We start from the raw sequence: 19507 nt of genomic DNA, 5'->3' as shown, positions 1-19507 counted from the left end.
GATTAAACTGTCAGAAAGAACTAGTATTCTGCGATGGTAATGAGCAGTGACAAATTCAGCATCAGAGGGTTAGTGTTTGTGGAATAAGAAAACATGAAGGTAATTTGTTCTGTTCTGACTGGTGTATTCTCCTATGTTTGGTTTCTTCTTCCCCTTATGCTCCATGTAGACTGTTTAAAGATTTCTTCTCTGACTTATTTAGAGCAGTGGTTGTTGTTGTTAAACACTTATGCTAGTCTGTGTGCTCTTTTTAGCCTTTGTGTATAGTCAGTGCTTCATCTTTAGAGTTGAGCAACCTTTGCTAGAAAAAAAAAAAGACTTATAAATAGATAAAAAAAATGTAAAGCCAGATTGTGTATTTTCATGGGTGGTCTGGAACGTAATCCCATGCAGCTATTGTTTCAGCTTGTCTAAATTGTCATAATATTGATGATGCAGAAGCGGTAACAACAAACAGGAATTTCAATTGTGCGTGGAACTTGTCTTTAAAATTCAGCTGATGAAAACCGCGGACTGTAAATGTGACAAAGTTTGACTTCAGAACTACTTTCCATCACTGCTTGAGTCTCTCAAGTGAGGGCGTATTCCTGAACATTCCTGAACCCCCCGCTGAGATTTAACCTCCAGTTAACTCTGAGATCAAGACGGCCTGAAAAACCCCTAGAACCTGAAGTTTCTGCTCGGATCAAAGACTTGCTGCCTGATGAGAGAGAAACTGACAGTGGAGCTGCTGGAGGACAGAACATTGGAGGAAGTGCTTCTCTGTGGCAGCGTTAAAATCTGCGAAGACATCACTGGCTGCTGCCCAATATTCATGCATCAGCTCTGATAACAGCCACTGAGAACCACACCTGCCAACTTTTACACAAAGAAGAGCCTTGAGATGACAGTAAGTGTGTTCCGATATCTGTGATTTAGAAGCCGAAAATGTCCCACGCGTCAATAACTGTGGAGCCGCTGGAATTCCAAGTTCTTCACGTTCAGCCAATATTTGATTTCTCAATTTCCCAATGGACAGCAGCTCTGTCTCTGATATCCCAGAATATGATATGAGGGCAACGTTGTGCATTTCTTTGGGCGTATTGTTTGGTGTGTACATTGTAATGTGGATATGACACTGATATCCAACGCAGGAAAAGATCACACTTGAACTCTATATTATTAATTTACCACATGCCGAGAAGAAATACTCCTGGTTTTGTTCTTCATTATGGGAAATGAAGGATTAATTGGAGAGTGATGAAATGAACCTGAATTTTATACATTTGATGAAAGTATCAAAAAATAGGAGGAATTCAACATTCAGCTCCATTTTTTGACATGAAGAGAGTTATTGTGACCAGGGAGGATGACAAAACGGGTGAAGTGGAGCATTCTCAGTGGTGACACCTGATGTGAATGACCAACGATAAAGAACACAATCTTGTTAAAGTGCTGGCAGCACATAACTGGACACACAAGCTAAGCCTTATGCACAGCGTCAGTCAATTTTCCAGCTTTCCCACTATTTTAACCTTTAATTAAAAACAAAGCGCTTAAACAATCAAAACAATATTTAATAAATATACTATAAAGGGCAAGATAAAACTGATAACACAACAGGAGTTCCAGAAAATCAAGGAAAAGCCTGAACAAATAAAAACGTCTGCAGATGTTTCTTGAAGGAGTCAGTAGACTCCATCAAGCGCAAAGAGAGAGGAAGTAAAATAAAGGTATAGTAAAGTGTGTAATGGGGAGATAATAAATTATACCCATCACTTCTTTCAATTTCTTTCTACATTTGTTTTTTGAGTTGTAACTGTGACGCTGGTGAGTCTCATGGTGACAAACACAAATATCTTTAACAATCCACTCTATTGAGCGTCTCTTTTTAAATCCATGTGCGTGTGATTAAAAGTGCTACTAAAGCAGTGTTAATTACATACGTTACTGATTGTGAAGTGCTCTCTAGAGTCACATTTGATTGGATCCTGCTGTGCAGCGGATATTTTTGTTGACCGGTGTGCAGAATGTTGCAGTGGATTCATTTTTGCACACTGTTCACCCTCTCAGGTGTCCCTTCTGCGCCACGGAACTTGGTCTCACTCGTCAACCAGACGTCTCTGCTCCTGGAGTGGCACCCCCCTCGAGACATAGGTCACCGTGAGGACCTGTCCTATAATGTCCTCTGCTACCGCTGCCACAGCAGTGAGCGACGGACGTGTCAGCTGTGTGATGACAGCGTGGCCTATGTGCCAGGGAAGATGGGCTTGAAGCAGACCAGGGTGGAAATCAGCAAGCTCCGAGCGCATACATCGTACACCTTCGACATACAGGTTTGTTTGTGTCTTGCTGTTTTGACAGATGTTGATTTTATGTTTTGTTTGATAAACCTAGAGGGAGCACTGAACACTTCCCTCTATGTACAGACACGTGCTTAAACTGTGAGAGATGGTGTAATTTTGACAAGATGCTTAAGCCAATGTCAAGTCAATGTTGGCTTCTCTAATGTAGTATTGTGGCGCTTCCACTTTCAAGGTCACATGACCGACCAAGCTCCTCATCTGCCCCACCAAAAGCGAGTTTTGAAAGTGACTGTGATGTGGGCAATGTGTCATGTATGGGCAGAGTTGCAGATTTTATGTTTATGTAGCAAGTAATTTATTGCCACATTTAGAGTATCTATCGGACGAGTTGAAAAATATGATTATTTTGAGGTTTCCACTCACTTTAGACCCCCCACCAGAAGAAAGGTGGTCGTCCGGATCCAACCATCACTAGGGTACCTACATTTGCTACAAGTCTTACGAGTGTCGCTGTGTGGCATTCAATGTGAACCCACCTTTAAACACTCAAGACAACCTGTTTTCAATTTATGTTGCCATCCAGTTACAACCCAAAGTTTCTGGCACTAGGTGAGAGTAAAAAATCCACTGTTCAATATAGATGTTTGTCTTTTAGCTCAGCTTTCGTCTTTACTAAAAAGAAACAGCAGCAATATGATTGTCAATCCCATCTACCTGGAAAAGTTTTCCAAGACTCATTCATTAACGGATTATGTTCTACAGAAAGAAGTTGCATTTGTTCAGATTTGGGCTAAAACTATGAAAATGGTTTGGTGTCTTACAAACAAAAAATAGTTGAGACACATTTTGGATGCATTTCAGCCTTGAAATCCAACTTTATGGTAAGTAATTTATTTAAATGAGAGTCACCTGTGTGTTACTTGTGAATCACATGGATTCCATATGTTATTCAAAGGCTGTGATCATGGCCATCAGAATATTATGCCGACTCAACTCAAACAACATATTTTCCATGTAACCTTGAATACCTGATGCAAAAAAAGAAGCTCTGCATGAGAATGCTGGAGGAGTCAAGGCTGCAGCAGACACAAACACGCCTGCTGATGCTCAAATCTTTTTACTGCTCGCTCTGCAGTACCGTCATGACTGCAAGGCTAATCCAGAATCTTGAACAGCCGGATTTACGGGAACATTGAGCTTATTTTACAGGCTGATTTCTAAATTTCCTGTTATTCCCAACAGAGCGCTTATTGGTCATCAAACCTTTCTGAAGTGATGAGACTAATCTGTGAGAGCTCTTGGTATTGAAGTGTGTGGATCGACTCTGAATCATGGTTCCATAAAAGCACTTTGACTCCAGAGTTAATCCACATTAATTGCGGTCTTCAAGATCAATAATGAAGGATGAATTACGTGAACTATGGCTGATGGGAAAATGTTGATGGGAAAAATATTGACCTGGATTTAATATCTTGATGTAAGATGACTGTCTAAATGAGTTTTGAGAGTCAACAAGACGATATCAATCTAGCGAAATAAGGGGAGGGTGCTTTTCCTTGAAAAACATGCAAGAGCATGGTGATCGTTGTGGACGGACATAGTTAACAGGAGGTGTTTCGAGGAAGAAGTGCCTGAGGTATTCTGAGTCATGAATATGTGATAAAGGCTTTCGGAAGGGCTGAACCTTTTCTTGGGGTCGTACAAAGAGCCATTTGCCTTAAAAGCTTCAATGTACAAGGACGCTAAGTATCTAAAAACACCTGGGACAACATTCTACGGAAGTGGTTACCAAAGTGTTTTAACATAGACTCACATTAGCTATAATTTTTTTTAATTTTTTTATATTAGAGTTTCATGTTGTCAACCATTTGTCACACTTTATTCCTCCTTTTCAAGGGACATGTGGACAACTTATTTTTGGCCTGCTGTAATGTATTCATTTATTCTTTTTGGTGTGTGAGGATGTTTTTATTTTCCTACAAACTTCTCCTTGTGCCACCCAAACATCAGCTTTGGGAATAGGATGCATGAAAGTAACTCAGATGGTTTCCTCTTCCAGTTAGGCATTGGTTACCTTCCTAAGAATAGTGCTATCACTGAGTAATTGAATGTTCTGAACACTGAACTACTTCATATCTACCAAACCTTAATCCAGCACGCAACTGTACTCTTTAGATGTATTTTTGACAGATCATTGGGAGGGTTATTTGACAAAAAATGTCTCACATACTTGGAACCTTTTTATATCCAACTGTTGCCAAAAATAAATCATAACTTAACTAAAACATATGTTAAGATCACAAATTAAGTATTGTTGACTGACTGAAACTGTTTAAACCATCAACTTCTATTGGCTGTAGCACACTGTAGCACCGTCCGCAAAAACTGACCATAGAAAGTAGATAGTGTAGTAGATGTAGATACACTAAATGACCTAGCCACACATTTATCGTCTTGTCAGTACTTGCCACTATCACATTTTCATGTTGGTCTGTGAGAGGATCATTCATTCTTCTGTAGATAACGAAACGCTTTCTGCCATCAATGGAAATAAAACACAGATTTACCTTTTGCACGCCTTATTATCTTGAAAAAAACAACATTGGTTTACATGTGCAATATGCAGGTCCCTTTTCCTAAATGGTCAATGATTAACATAGCTTTCGTTGGTGGACAATCTCAACACACTTAGATCAGTGAGTCTTTCCATAAAACACAAATCCTGAGTAATAAACATTTGTATTTGACAGCAAGCAGCCGAAGGCTGCGCAGTATACCGACCCGCCTTCTTGTTCTTCCATCACTCTCGAATCAAAGCTACATTAGTGTCAAGTGATGAATCTCTCCAGCCTTCCACTTATCGTTTATGACCTTGTTGACAAAAATAACCTCACCACCGTATCCTAGGAGGTCTTTGTCATACCATTTTTAACATTAAGTGCCTCTTTTGTTTGATTTCATTCACAGTCTGTCAACGGAGTCTCCAACAAAAGCCCTTATCCCGCCCAGCAACTGTCACTCAACATTACTACCAATCAAGCCGGTGAGTACATAGGCAGTGAACATGTGTGTGTGTGTGTGAGTGTGTGGTGTGTGTGTGAATCTGCCCAGGGGCATGCTGGCTTATGGGTAGAGGGATGGCTGGGGATTGAGGGTACTGGAACCTTGTAATTTATAAAACATCTTAGAGGCATGTCAAGTCTTCTTCTCTGACTTTTTTCTTTTCTTCTGTTTTTGAGCTTCTGTTCTCTCCATCAGCTTCTCACCACTTTGTCCCAGAGTCTTTGACAGCAGTTTCTCGCTGACTGTGGAGCGACCCGTTAGTGTCCCATCAATACTTCATGGTAACTCTATGTTCCCGCAAATTTAGACTTAAAAGCCAGACCATCGTAAACCTTTCATTTACCTCGTCTTCCCGTCTCTGCTATTAATGATGAAATACTATGAATTCCCTTGAGCGCAACTCTGTGGTCTCTCCCTCTTCTGCTATCCTTTCAGATTTTTGGGGTTTTGAAGTGGGACAGTGCCCTCACTCAACACAATTCACCACAAATGGAAATTTAGTAACTGTTGCTATGTATATTTTTGTGAGGGGCATGGCATATAGAACCCGGCTATTCGAAGCGTTTTTGAATCAGTGCCTGTTCTGCTGTAAAACAATAGGAACTGAGGACTGTGGTCACAGCTGATATAATAGAGAGGGCATCTCAGTAGAACCTAGTTGATTGTTGTTTTTTTTCTTGCTATCAACCAGAGGCCTTTTGCTGGTCAGTGGAAATTTGGATTTGGGGATGTTTCTGAGGCACCTGGCATCCTATTCTATTGGATACAAAAATAAAACATATTGTGCGATTAAGAAAGATCTGTGCAGTGTCTTCACTATGCAGGACCCTTTTCCTAAATGGTCAATGATTAACTTAGCTTTTCCTAAGTGGTCAATGAATAACATAGCTTTTCCTAAATGGTCAATGATTAACATAACTTTTGTTGGTAGACAATCTCAACACACTTACAAACTATGAATCTAGTTACACAATAACAAATTTGCTTGTTGTTGGGAGTCTCACTTAACAAGCCAATTTTTCCACATACTTCTCCTTTTTATTTTACTTCTATTACTCATTTTCATCAAATCATCTATTTATATTTTATATAATATTTGTATCATTTTATTTTTTTTGTAGGTTTTTGGATAGATGGAAAGTCTAAAAAACATCCTGTCTAACTGCAAAGCTTGAAAAGTATGATATCTTTTTTAGGTGTAGACATCAAACTGCAAAAATAGTCCCATTTTAGTCCTTTTCGCTCTGCTTTTTTAATTCAGCAAAGCAGCTATATATGTAAAATATTAACCAAACATAGGGGGTGTCGTGGCTCAGATGGGAGAGTGGTTGGCTTGTGGGTTCAATCCCAACTTCGGATAAGATTTTTGCGTTTGGTCCCTGAGCAAAACACTCTACCCTGATTGCTACTTATGGTTCAGCTGGTGCCCTGCGTCGCAGCCTACTCCCATCAGTGTGTGTGTGAATAGCTGAATGTTTGACTTAGTGTAAAGCGCTTTGTGCTGAATAAATAAAAGCGCTATATAAGTAAGAGCCATTTACCATTTATGTTAAAAAAAACATTTGAATTTGATGTACTGGAGATTTTTAATGGCAGGCCTCAGTTCTTGTAGTTTTGGTGGTTTTTCACAAGAGTATCATCGCCGGTTGCTGTGAAATCCTATTTATGTTTTCATAGATCTAACACAAAATCACACAAATTGACTCATCATAGAATCTGATATATTTTTCTGAAGTTCAATTTCTCTCAAATACAAACCACTCATCTTGCTGCTTCCCACCTATTGCGATAAAACATAAATCAGAAAGCAGAAGAAGTAAAATGCATTATTTCCTACAGTTTTTGTGTTTTTTTTAGAATTATGGCTTAATATGCAAAGCAGACATAACTCTTTGCCTCCATTAGTGACAAGTGCAGTCGCCCGTTTCCCTCTGGGTGTAAATAATCTCTAGCAATATGTCACTGCACTGTATATTTCCATATCCATCATGTTTAAACTGTTGTGTTTCTCCACAGCTCCGTCAGAGGTTCCCATTATGCACCAAGTGAGCTCAACGAGCCGCAGCTTCTCGTTGTCATGGCCACCGCCCGAACAGCCCAACGGAATTATCCTCGACTACGAGATCCGCTACTATGACAAGGTATAGTGGAGTGATGAATGTGCACGTGTTTGTTCCTCGGAGCTCTTTCTGATGATCTGGCCGCTGCCTGTAATCCTTTACTGTCAATAAGAGAGAAAATCAATACAGCGCGCGTTTAAGACATCCGTTATAGGGACTGTTACTCAAGAGCGGAGCGACGTGGAATATTTCTCAGACTAATGTGAGTAAAAATGAAATGTACCACACAGAGAAAGGGATTTTGGTTTCAGTCAAAATAACATGCATCACTTAGAGGTCGCTCTGGCTTTTTCTTCTTTCAGTCTTGGATAGTGACGAAGTGACGTGATTAAACAACTCAAAGGTTTAACATTTCAACATTAAGACGGTCTGCACCTATACAATCATCAGCCATGACTGCTGTAAGCCGGTTTAAAGCAGTTTTCAAATGTTCTTGAAGACCTACTAGTCAAGATCACCTGAGCCAAGAACAAGAGAGTGTCGAGGTAAAGACAAGAAAAGGTTATTTTGCTTAAGTTGTAGAACTTATCCTGGCTTCAGCTGCAGCTGCATTTTAGCAGCTGGAGCATTGGCATAGTTCCTGTCCTATGTGTGAGCGTCCCATAAATGTGTTTGTTTGTTGTGCACCAGTGAAAATATTGATGTTGATACTTTCATTAGAATTGTTGTAATTGGCTTGCCAGCTAGCCCGCAGTGGGCTTGAACAGCCACTGAACATGAACAATGGGCTGCAAAGACAGTGACAGACCAAACTACAAACTGCTGAGAGCAAGGCAAGTGCAAGAGCAGGAAAAAAGGCAACTTTTGGTAAGAATAAAACAAAGATAGCTTTGACAAGACAAAACAAATTGGTTTAAGCATTGACAACTGACCAGGTCTTGTGTTGGTCATTCGAAACCACTCTTCCTAACAGTCTGTTTAATCCCTGAAAAAAAAGTACTTGTCAATTTGTCCAAATTCAAAACACTTTTAAGAAACTTGGACTATTGGTTGAGCTGAACATAACTTAACTGTTCTCAGTGGATGAAAAATAAATAACACCACCAGTAGCTATAACACTGTGGGTTCACTCTAAAGGTCACAGCAGTGTTTGAAGAGCTGCGTATCAACAAATACAAAAAGCTGTCAGGGCTCAGGTGCAGGAAGGCAGTGGAATTGCTTTAAATGTATTTTCTCCAAACATTGCAAATGGTCCAATTTTCAATGACAAAACTGCAGCTGGATGTTTGCAGAACAATCGTCAGGAAGGGCAGATGCCCTTGCTCTGATTTCACATCATCATTCTAGTCAAGCTCTGACACACAATCAGGATAAATCCTGGTTTCAATGATGAGCATCAGGAACTGTAAAGGTTCAGAGAACAAGTCTCTTTTTCAGGCCATAGATCGGAGTGTCAGGTGACCTGCGAGAGCTCTAAGTGATTCTAATTAGACGATCGATTTCATCAGAGATCCTAAATCAGATTACATTTTGTGTTTCACAGCTTATTGAAGGTGTTGGACCGCAAAGTACTTCATCACTGGCGACAAGATGAGCTTGGTTGCAATAGACAAATCAATACACACTTTTTTTACGACTCAGTCTGGTTAGTGTCGACTTGCTGAACATGACCACGACTGACAGGTGGAAGCACAGAAACATCCCAGTTACACTATCACTCACAAGATGATCCTCACGCAATCGACCTCAGTATTGTACACACAGAAACGAATGACTGCTGTGTCATGTGTTTTGTACATGGATGAACCTTGTAGGTGGTGGTTCTGGTCTCAGACCCCCCACCAGTGCTGATCCCACCACTGCTCTTTGGTACTTCGTAAGACTTCGCATTGCCCAAATGGAAGCCCACTTCAGTAGGCCCGAATGATTGAATTCCAAGGCAAAGATCTTGCTGTTGTGGGCTCCCCAGGGTTAGATGTTTCTGCTTGCTGTTGTTCATGCAAGAGTATGAACATTTACAAAAGCAGGGTTAAAAATACTTGATCCTGTCTACTCCTCTGATCCCCTGCAAAATACCTTGTCTTCTTTCCCTGAAACTGAAATTTCTTCTTGTGAGAATGTCGTCTACCCCCCTCATAGTTTGACCAAAAAAAGTCTTGGAGAGATGTTGCTTGGAAAACATTGTATATGAGGAGTCGCATGAATGAAAGATGTTGAAGAAGTTGTGTACATGACGATGCAGATGCAGTGCATGACTAACACTGAAGCTTACCTTCACATCTCAAGACTAAATGGTAGATTTGTAGTCGAGGACCGAATGTGACACTTTATAGTGTATGATTGCAATATGAAAACCAAACAACCTGTCGAATGCTCACGCCAGGATGAATCTTCTTTTTTTTGCCTTCTTGTCAGCCTGGTTGTGTGCTGTGGTCCAGATTTATTCAGGCTGTGTTTCTGGGCTGTCCACAATGTTCTCACACTAACCTCAGGCAGAAAACGTTCGCTGCATGAAGAATATGAGACACGGAGCAGCTGCAGATGTCTGACTGAAGTGTGTTGCTACTTTTGAGACCATTGTGGAGCTAACACCAACCGAAGCCTTGTAGCAGGATGTTCACGACTATATTCATGCGACTCCTGGTATGACATGAGATGTTTCCTGAGAATATGGAGGTTTCTTTCTCGCTGTCCTCCCACTATCCAAAAAAGATAAATGAATTACTCTTGTCTAAATTGTCCAAAAGAGTGTGTCTGTGTCTCTCTCTCTCTTTCTGTATGAGTATGACTGTAATATGCTTAAGACCTCTTGCCCAGAATAACTGTGGTAGTCTTTAGTAGTATTTAGAACAAATCTGTTTTGGCAGGTTTTTTAATAAGAAATTGAAATCTATTAACCTCACCTGTGAGGGATTTTCTTTGCGTGTTTCCACTCAAATTGAAATCCCTTTAAATAACATGTTTCATTAAAAAGGATAAACAATGTGTGCAGCTTGACGGAAGAACCTTTGTGAAGATTGTTTCTTAACTCCAATGAAGCCTTTTTTTTTCTGCATGGCAGTTGATTTTATTTTTGTTGTAACATTTCAAACTATGTTAAAGTGTTTTAAAAGCCTTAAGATATAATACAAATCATTATATCCAGGTGTCACATCATTAGGAAAGTTTTCCTAATGAGATAATTGATGGAAACAGCTAAGCTTTATAAAAAGTTAATTTAAAGATGAATTAAACAAATTAAAAAATAATTAAACAAAAGGTGATTTGATTAGCATCAATATAAATTCCAAAAAATAAATGTATTTAAAAAAAAATTAATTCAGTAGCAATACTGAAACATTCATAATCGAGTGTTTTTCATGGCTCAGTAAAATTACCTTTTCAAAGTGCGATAAGACGGAAAGTCTCTCTCATGATTGGCAGAAAAGAATTTTGCTTATTTTGTATTGTTCTTTTTTTTATTTTAAGAAAACTGACAAAAACAGTCCAACAAAGAGGTGATAGCATTTATTTGCTTCATGTTGAACAAGGATATTCAGGGAATCAGCTTCTACAAACAAGGATATTGTGGAGGAAGGATGATGAAACTGTGTCACGAAAAATCTGAAAAAAAGGATTGATCCCTTCTGTGTATACATGGTTATAATGGAAAAAGAAACAAGACTCTGCTTAACAGATCCAAGGCAACCAAAAGGGAGTAAAGGGATGCTGGAACTTAATGGAAAAGATTATAATCTCTGTCCTTGGTCTGATGAACAAGCCGGGAGTTGTGTTCTTGTTTGAGAGAAGTTTGGAAGATCTAGCCTGACACCTTAGTTGTTGTTTTTTTAAGTTGAAAACAAAAAGCCCACTGAAGTAAAACTCTACTTCCATTAAAGATATTATTTCACTTGAAAGAAAAGAATAAATCATCTCTCAACAAGTATTTTCTGTTATTTAGCAGGTTTGAAGGCGGGATAAAAACAAAGGTGAAGGACACAGGCACACTGATGAAGGACCACAGTATAGTGTCATCTATATCTTTGTCATTGTCAGCCGAGTTGTCACGATCAGAGATGAATGTGATCTTTCACTGAAACTAAAAATCTTTAGGAGACACCACCATATTGTTCTAAGTTTTCTGTAGATGCTGAGCTTCTCCGACTCAAACAAAGAGTGAATCAATACGTCTCTCCTGGTGTCAGCACTCTTTCAGACCTGATCTGCTCGACTCGCTCACGGATTCCAATTTTACTCCACAATACAGTGAACCACCGTCATTTTGTTGTGCTGCAGGAGGGAGTCAGGGAATAAACATCCGCTGGGCTGCATGTGCAGCTTTTTATTGTCAGGGTTATTACAGCGCTTCCAGTATGTGTGTCATGTACGTGTGTAAGTAAGTCAGGCCGTTAGCATCACAGAACAAACATCCAGAGGCCTTTTTGTATTTTTGGTTTCACTATGAAACAGGTTTAGAATAAAATCACAGGACTTGCATACTGTAGGGGCTCCCACTTAATGTGTTTCCTAATACATTTTCGCCACAAGCTTTCTTATTGACAGGGCATAGTTTTTGTAATTTTACATTTATTTAACTTTCAAGTTTGTTCATAAATGTCTAAATAGCTCGAAAAGATGTTCATCAATTTGTCTTTTTCATGCGTAACTAGAAGTTTATTGGAAAACTTTGTTTGTTTTTTTGTTTGTGGACATTTATCATTACATCAGTGCTTTTTTTGCATTGTTTAGTATTTAGTGTAAAGTATTTAGATTTAGGTCATGGTGACTATTATTCAGTTCACTCCAACCCACATCAATTTGTAGTTTTTTTTGGAACACTTGGGGTGAATATCTGAGCATCAACTCACAGGCCATTGAAGATGACATTGCCAGGCGTAGGTAACGCACAGCGTATGTCCGGCAGTACAACCTCAAAAGTCCTGTTGAAGTTAAAGAGTCAGTGGCTAAAATAATTATGCATAATTTGACTTTTCTTGCCATTGATCAGCAAGATGACGCCAGAGTGGCAAACTTCTTTAGCTCATCACTCACTTCTCTCTTGTCTAGAAAATTATCCTATGACTAACAAAGCGACTTTTAAACGTAATGCTGCCATCAATTGTAAGTGCAAACCCTTAGGAATGTACATCACAGTGATTAGATGATTTTAGTGATTACTGAGGCTTATCATGGCAAACTAGTTAGAGCTGCAGTGCTCTACACAATTTAACTGAAATGATTCGGACAACAAAGGCATTTATTTAGAGAGTACTCTAACAAATGTCAACAGAGACATAGTATTGAATTTTATTAATCACTTCTTCTGTGAGGCAAATCACGAGGCAACATACCCATTAAAAAAAAAAATCCTTGGAGAACATAGTGAGTCATTCTATGAAAGAAAAGAATATCCACTTAACAATCCAATTTAAAACACTTTTTTCTCTCCTCTGCCCTTGAGAAGAACAGAAAAATATTATCACACCTTCACATGATTAGTCCCAAAATGTAGCTTTCTCTGTTGGATCATTTGTAGCCTGGAAACCTTGTCCCACAATTGAACTCTTGAAGGACCTGCAGTGGTAGCGAGATCTGCCTCACTCTGAAATGGGATCAAAGTGTCTAATTGGGAGGTTGGTGACAGCGGGGCCAGCGAAGACGCTTGTAAATGCAGCTGATAAGCAACACAAGTGAAGCTAAAGTGCGTGAAAATCCAAACTGGGAAGCTCTGAACTCAAATGGAAAGTAATCATAATCCCAGCAGGAGTGTTCCAGTCAGCTCTAATATTCTTTCCCGGTCAGTACCAGGTCAGCAGCTATAAATGTTTTCTGTGATGTTGTTCAAGCTAACATAGTCTATTGCTGCTACATTTTAATAAACCTTTTTTTTCTGGCGCTCATTGATTTAATTAGAATACCAGAGGAGATGAATTAATATCCAAGAGTGATTTGAGGACAGACTGAGAGATGAAACTCTTACTCAGCCAAAAATAGGGCAGCGCCTTACCGTCAACAATATTAGCACAGAAGCCAATTAAGCGTGACAGTTTGTTTGTTCTTTCTGTTTCTTCTCATTAATGCCCCAAATAAGTGAAAACGTCACTGTAAGGATCAACATTTCTGTCAGCTGATCGCCCTGATCCCCACCACCTACTCTGTCACCCCGACTCCTCTGATAATGAAGTATAAATTTGATACAAAGCACAGGATATTTCCTCCATACTTATCTCAGTCAGGCAGACCTTCCCTGATCCACTGCCCCCTCACCGCTTCTCTGTGGCAAGCACAGCCCCCCCCACTCTCCCCAAATCTCTCACACCTGCACACCTTTAATCCCCATTACTGATAATGCACTTTTAATTTTGTAGCCACATCCAAATATAGCTCTTCCTTTCAACCCTCTCAGAGACAGATTCTTCAATTAACCGTTGTTTCCACTGAAACTTCAACACCTTCCTGTCTGAACTTGTACATGTTGACACATAAATGTTTATTGATATCAATGCTGAAATACTTTGAGCTTTGGGATTTGAAGGTGTTGCTTTTTTACTGACTTTATGTATTTAACTAATGCTACAAAATCCATGCTGATTGAAGCTTGAGTGTAGTTTCCCATCCAGGAAGTACTGTACCAGGTATCAATGTCATAATGAGTGCATACCTCTGCCAAGAAGCTTATTTCATGTGAGGGTTGTCCAGGCTCATTTACTAACGAAACCCCCCTATGAAGAGATAACATATGTTGGACTTGGTTGTTTCAAGTTAATTGAAACCAATGTGTATAATCATGACAGTTACAGAGTCATCTAAACTATACTTCAGTATACTTCAGTATACTTCAGTATACTTCAGTATACCTCAGTATACTTCAGTATACTTCAGTATACTTCAGTATACTTCAGTATGCTTCAGTGCAAAGCACAATGAGCAAGCATTCCTCTCAAACTAGCAAGGTGTTCAAAATCATATTTCTTCAGAAAGGAAGGTCCAGCCAGGAAGAGAACATGAATCCAGCCGGACCTATAATTTATTTAGTTTAGATTTTGAGAAAGGACACTCAATTTTGACACCTCAATATCCAATTTATTTTCTTCCTGCTCTCCCTCTCGTCCTCCTCCTTCTCAATCTCCTTCCTGTCTCCTCCCCCGTCTCTCATCGCACAACCCCCCAACATCTTTCACTCTCTCTGGACTGTTGTGATTTGCCTTTTTTTATCTCAAGAAGAGGAGAACAGAGGAGGAATAGAAGAGAGGCGAGAGATGTTAGGAGGTGGAAGCTTTTATGAGATATGGAATGATGATGTGGAATTCTCTGGAGGACTGAGAGGAGGAGAGAAAATCTCAGAGGGGCCAAAGTAATTAACTGCCTTATCACATGTCATTGTACTGCCAGCAAAAAAAGGCTCAGGGCCGAAGGAGGAAGGTGGTCATACTTTGAGGATGCGGATAAACGTCATGGTGACATTCATGACTTCAGAAACTGTCCTGGAGATAAAAGGGTTTCTGATCTCTGCACTCTCTCTCTTTCAGTCGGTGTCAACAGTACACAACAGTTCGGTTGTTCAGAGTCAGATTCCTAACGTGGTCCTGGAAGGTCTGAAACCCGGGACGGGCTACGTGGTCCAGGTTCGGGCCAGAACGGTGGCAGGCTTCGGTGCCTACAGCAAAGAGATGCTCTTCCAAACACTGACTGACGGTGAGTGTGTTTGAGGAGCATGTGTCTCCATTACAAGCATGTCTTTGTGTCGATACAACACAGTGTAGGATTAAGGTCACAGAAAAATTACTTTTCTAAATGAACCTTTTTGATTTGCAGATGAGTACAAGTCAGAGTTGGGCCAGCAGCTGTCGCTTATCGCAGGTTCTTTGGTGGGGGCCGTGTGTATCGTCTCTTTAGTGGCCATCACCATCATTTGCACCAGGTGAGATGAAGACCAGACCATGAACAACAGTTACTACAATCTGTCATCCAAGTTCTTTCTTGAATGTGTTTTCAACATTCCAGAGACATAGTCTCTCCTGTGTGTCCTGGGTCTGCCACAGCGCATTCCCCCAGTAGAACACTATGCATATATATGTATGCATATTTAATTACAAACAAGCCTAAGGATAAAGTTTTAACAATCCAACCAAAGTTTTTATTATTTTGTTTGAGCCAAACTTGAAATGCTTCCCTGAGAACTGTGACAAGACGTTGCACAATAATGAGACTATTTTCACTCAACCAGAGAGGGGACGACCAATTATTCCAATAGATCAGCTCACGAATCTTTGTGTGTGTGTGTGTGTGTGTGTGTGTGTGTGTGTGTGTGTGTGTGTGTGGGGGTGTGTGCGTGTGTGTGTGTGTGCGCGTGAGCAGGCGTCGGCAGCTGAAGGAGAGTGTGTACGGCGACAAGCTGCAGCAGTATAACGGAGGAGGTTTGTCCCTGTCTCACTCTTTAACACTTTAAACAGTTATTTTCACTCTCTCTCCTTCTTACCTCAGAGGTGACGCTCAGACCTGACATCTTCAGTGGGCCGACCCCGACCGTGACCTTTCCCACACTGTCTGAGGGTCATAGTTCACCGGGGGTCAAGATTTACATCGACCCCTTCACCTACGAGGACCCCAATGAGGCGGTGCGGGAGTTTGCCAAGGAAATTGACCCTTCGTGTGTGAAAATAGAAGAAGTCATTGGATCAGGTGGGAAATGCAGAGACAGTCCGACGTTGACTTTTGACCTCATAGCTCTTGTTCAAGGCTCCTTACACTGGTGACAGCTTTAAGTTTCATGACATCTGAACTGTTGACCCTGGACTCCATGTTCTTCTTACTTTGTCAAGATATGCAGCAAGACTGGTTAAAGGAGTCAGCTCCATCTCTATTTTCCAACTCTTTACTTGTTGTTATACAACTAACAAAATACGGAATAACATCGAACAATTGATCATTTAAAACAAATATAGGCTATACAGGAGTTACTTATATTTGTTTTGTCTTGTTTTTTAAACCTGAGAGAGATAAACTAAAAGAGGCGTAAATAAAAAAATATATTTTAAAATACAGACACAATGTGATTGTGGACAGGTATAATAATCAAAAACAATATGAAAAAATAAATGATAAATCTTAAAAATAAAGGTCCGATCCAACAAGAGCCTTTTTCTTGTTTTATAATAGAAAACTATTACTAATTAAAAACAAACAAAAATCCTGATCAAGGCATAAATGATAAATGTATTTATTTTTTTATTTTATTTTAAAAACATAAAACAAAAAGATGTGGACTTGGATATATAATTTTACACTCTGGTGCTGTGACTGCGTCTGTTGTATTTCTCCTCATTGGTTTGTGTTTCTACCAACTGAAGGACGAAGAAACATCAATTTCTTCTTTTCTATTTCTCTAGAAACACAACCAGTAGTGGAATCACAGCAGGGAGTAATGAAATGTGTTCTTGTTTCAACATTTGGCCGCACATCTATTGTCTTTGCCCCTGAGACGCATCTAATGGAGGTGTGTGAAGCTCAAATATTATTCCCCGGATAACTCATAACTTTTTCATTTGGAGCGAAACCAATCACGCTCAAGCAGCCGAAGAGCCTCGGATGTTAAAGGTCAGGGTCTCTCTGCGGAGTGTGTGTGCTTTGGGTTTTTGTTCTGTTGAGCCTTGCGCAGATGCTTTGTTTAATCCCCAAGTCGAGCCGTTTATTTCTCTCGGGGACGAAAATGTCTGGCCTCAGCCAGAGGTGCCAAGTAATGAAAAGAGGCGAGGGAGAAGGAGGCGCTCTCTGAACCGGGGTGAGAAGACTCTGCAATGTGACCATGAGCAGCAGTGTTTTTCAGCAGCTGGTGGAAAGTTGGAAGCGAGGAGGGGAAATGTGGAATAAATGAATGCGGAAGAAAGATAAAAGAGGAAAGCCCCCGAAGGAGTTCATAAAAATATCTCACCTCAGTAACAACGTCTCTGTAAGACTCCCTCAGAAAGATGCACCTTTTACTTGAGAGGAACTTTTGACTGACGAATGCATAAATTTTAAAAGAAGGATTTTGTCTCCGTGTTCAACACTTTCGTCTCAGGGTTCTGTGTTTGAACACATCAGGAGGTTTCAGCGGGTACTGGACTTAATGGGCACATAACCCTTATCTGAAGGACTCCATTTAGTTTTTTAGGAGCAAGGAAGCATAGAGGATATTTGCTTCTCCAGGATGAGCTGCAGAATTAGTTTTGGAAGCAAGAGACCTGGGAGAACAGTTTTACACCCCATTTTCTCATTGTTCTGATTATGCTCTGATAATGTCTTTCAATGACTCAGGCCCAGATACGGTACCTTAAAGGTCTATACTGGTCACAGGAAGATGGAAGTGATCACATTGCACAGGAATGTGTTTCAATCTGGTCCCAGGCTAGTTGGGTCTGAATTCATCCATCTATTGACTCCTGCTTTTAAGAGGTCTGTCACAGGGACAGTAGGATAAGCAAAGAACCTAGGACTACTTCTCATGTCTTCTTGGTCTGGAAAAAGGTATTACTATTAAAGGTCCATCCTTGGTCACACCTTTGGTCTGTCTTGGCCCAGAACTCCTGTGCCCACCTAGAACCTGCTTCTAGCCCAACAAATTCCATACAATAAATGCATCTGGTTAAGATCAAAATGTCCTTCAATCAAAACAAACAAACTCTTGATGCTGAGCCACAGAGACTTCAGTTACATTTGCTTCTGTTGATCCTGATATATCTTTAAAGGAAATGTTCTCTCATCTTGCTGCAGTAAAAGAAGGAAGCAGTATCCATTTGAGTGCAACGCCATGTTTTCCTGACACTTTAGTGTCATAATGCAGCAACTGAAAATGTTGCAATCTTCTCCCCCAATTTGTTTGGTTTACAAATGCAACTTTATTATTTGTTACACCATCAAAACTAAACAGTATCTAATACACAGTAATTTAATCTTTTTTAAGTTTTTCTTAACGTGTTAGAAACTCAATGTTGATGTCTAATATGTTTTAACTTAATATTTCTTCTGTCAATACAATACATGGAGGAAAAATGTGCTAAACAGAGTACCTTGCACAAGGGCTGACACTAGAAAGGGTTTGAACACAAGACCTTCAACTCTCTTCATTGTTGCCTTACTTCATTCGTTTCATGTTCTATGACACTTAAACCCTTTTGAGGATGGCAGGGGGGAGGAGCCTACACACTGTTTTACCTACCGACAAGTTCCCAATCAACCTTTACATTCATTTGAATTGTGGGAGGAAACCAGAGTGCCCGGTACAAGCGCAACCCAGGGAGAACATACACTAGCCACATATTCTTCTTCCACAATATTTCTCTGGGTTATTTAACTAAGTCTCAACTTCACAACATAAACATATTCCTTCTCAAACTCAATTGTTCTGTCAGTCCCCTTCTTTAGTATGTTTGCCTATTTTGGCACCAAGTTATAAAAATAACCACCTCATAATGCAAAAGTTGCTATTATTTCCTTTTTGATGCACAAAACATACATTTTTTATTGACAATCCCCTCGCCCTGCAGCATGTTGAGAAATCACTTTACACTTTAAGATCATTTTCAAGATTCGTTTGGAATCTCATTCAATTACTCATTGAAGGAAAAAGATCTTGATATGTTCCGATACGACCCCATGGCCTTAAGTTTGACACATACATCGACACCCTCTGCCTTTCCGGTTCCCACTTAAAAGAAGCTTTCTGTCGTCCTAATTTCTCTTCTTTATGTGCATGTCACATTTCTGTCACTCGTACTGTCGCTCACACGATTTCTGATTTTGGGCTGCGACAGTAGATAGTTTTTAATGAGCAGTGAGATGTGCAGTGAAGATCACAGCGAGACATGAAGACACAGCCTGTCATCCAATTCCCATCACTCATCCATTATTCACACACAACATTTTTTTATCTCTGGGACGGCAACTGTTGAAGTCGGATTCCATTTTGATGTCCTCAAGTTGCCCCGAACTACAGAGGTTAAATGTGTTCAGTGAAGCCTCAGGTTTCTATTCATTTGAACATTGATGATTCTCTAGAATCCACGTTCATGTGAGGACTCTTAGAAATGACCTTGTGAGGCGCCTTAATGTGTTTACAAATCCACTGGGCTATCCACTAAT

The 19507-nt window shown here is 40.0% G+C and overlaps 1 protein-coding gene across 1 annotated transcript in view; it reads left to right on the top strand.

Moving 5' to 3' along the window:
- LOC148087205 (ephrin type-B receptor 1-like) overlaps positions 1-19507 on the top strand; it is an 89907-nt gene that overhangs the window by 50333 nt on the left and 20067 nt on the right. The window contains exons 7-13 of the mRNA XM_087785388.1: positions 2053-2315; positions 5253-5328; positions 7365-7489; positions 14917-15082; positions 15203-15308; positions 15746-15804; positions 15872-16069. Of these exons, the coding sequence (XP_087641514.1) occupies positions 2053-2315; positions 5253-5328; positions 7365-7489; positions 14917-15082; positions 15203-15308; positions 15746-15804; positions 15872-16069 (993 nt within the window). The remainder of the gene's footprint in view (positions 1-2052; positions 2316-5252; positions 5329-7364; positions 7490-14916; positions 15083-15202; positions 15309-15745; positions 15805-15871; positions 16070-19507) is intronic.

Source organism: Callionymus lyra, chromosome 2 (assembly GCF_982586985.1).
Source record: "Callionymus lyra chromosome 2, fCalLyr1.hap1.1, whole genome shotgun sequence".
NCBI classification, from domain to species: Eukaryota; Metazoa; Chordata; class Actinopteri; order Syngnathiformes; family Callionymidae; genus Callionymus; species Callionymus lyra.
Note: the sequence above shows the minus strand (reverse complement) of the source record. Positions and strands in the feature narration are given on the sequence as shown.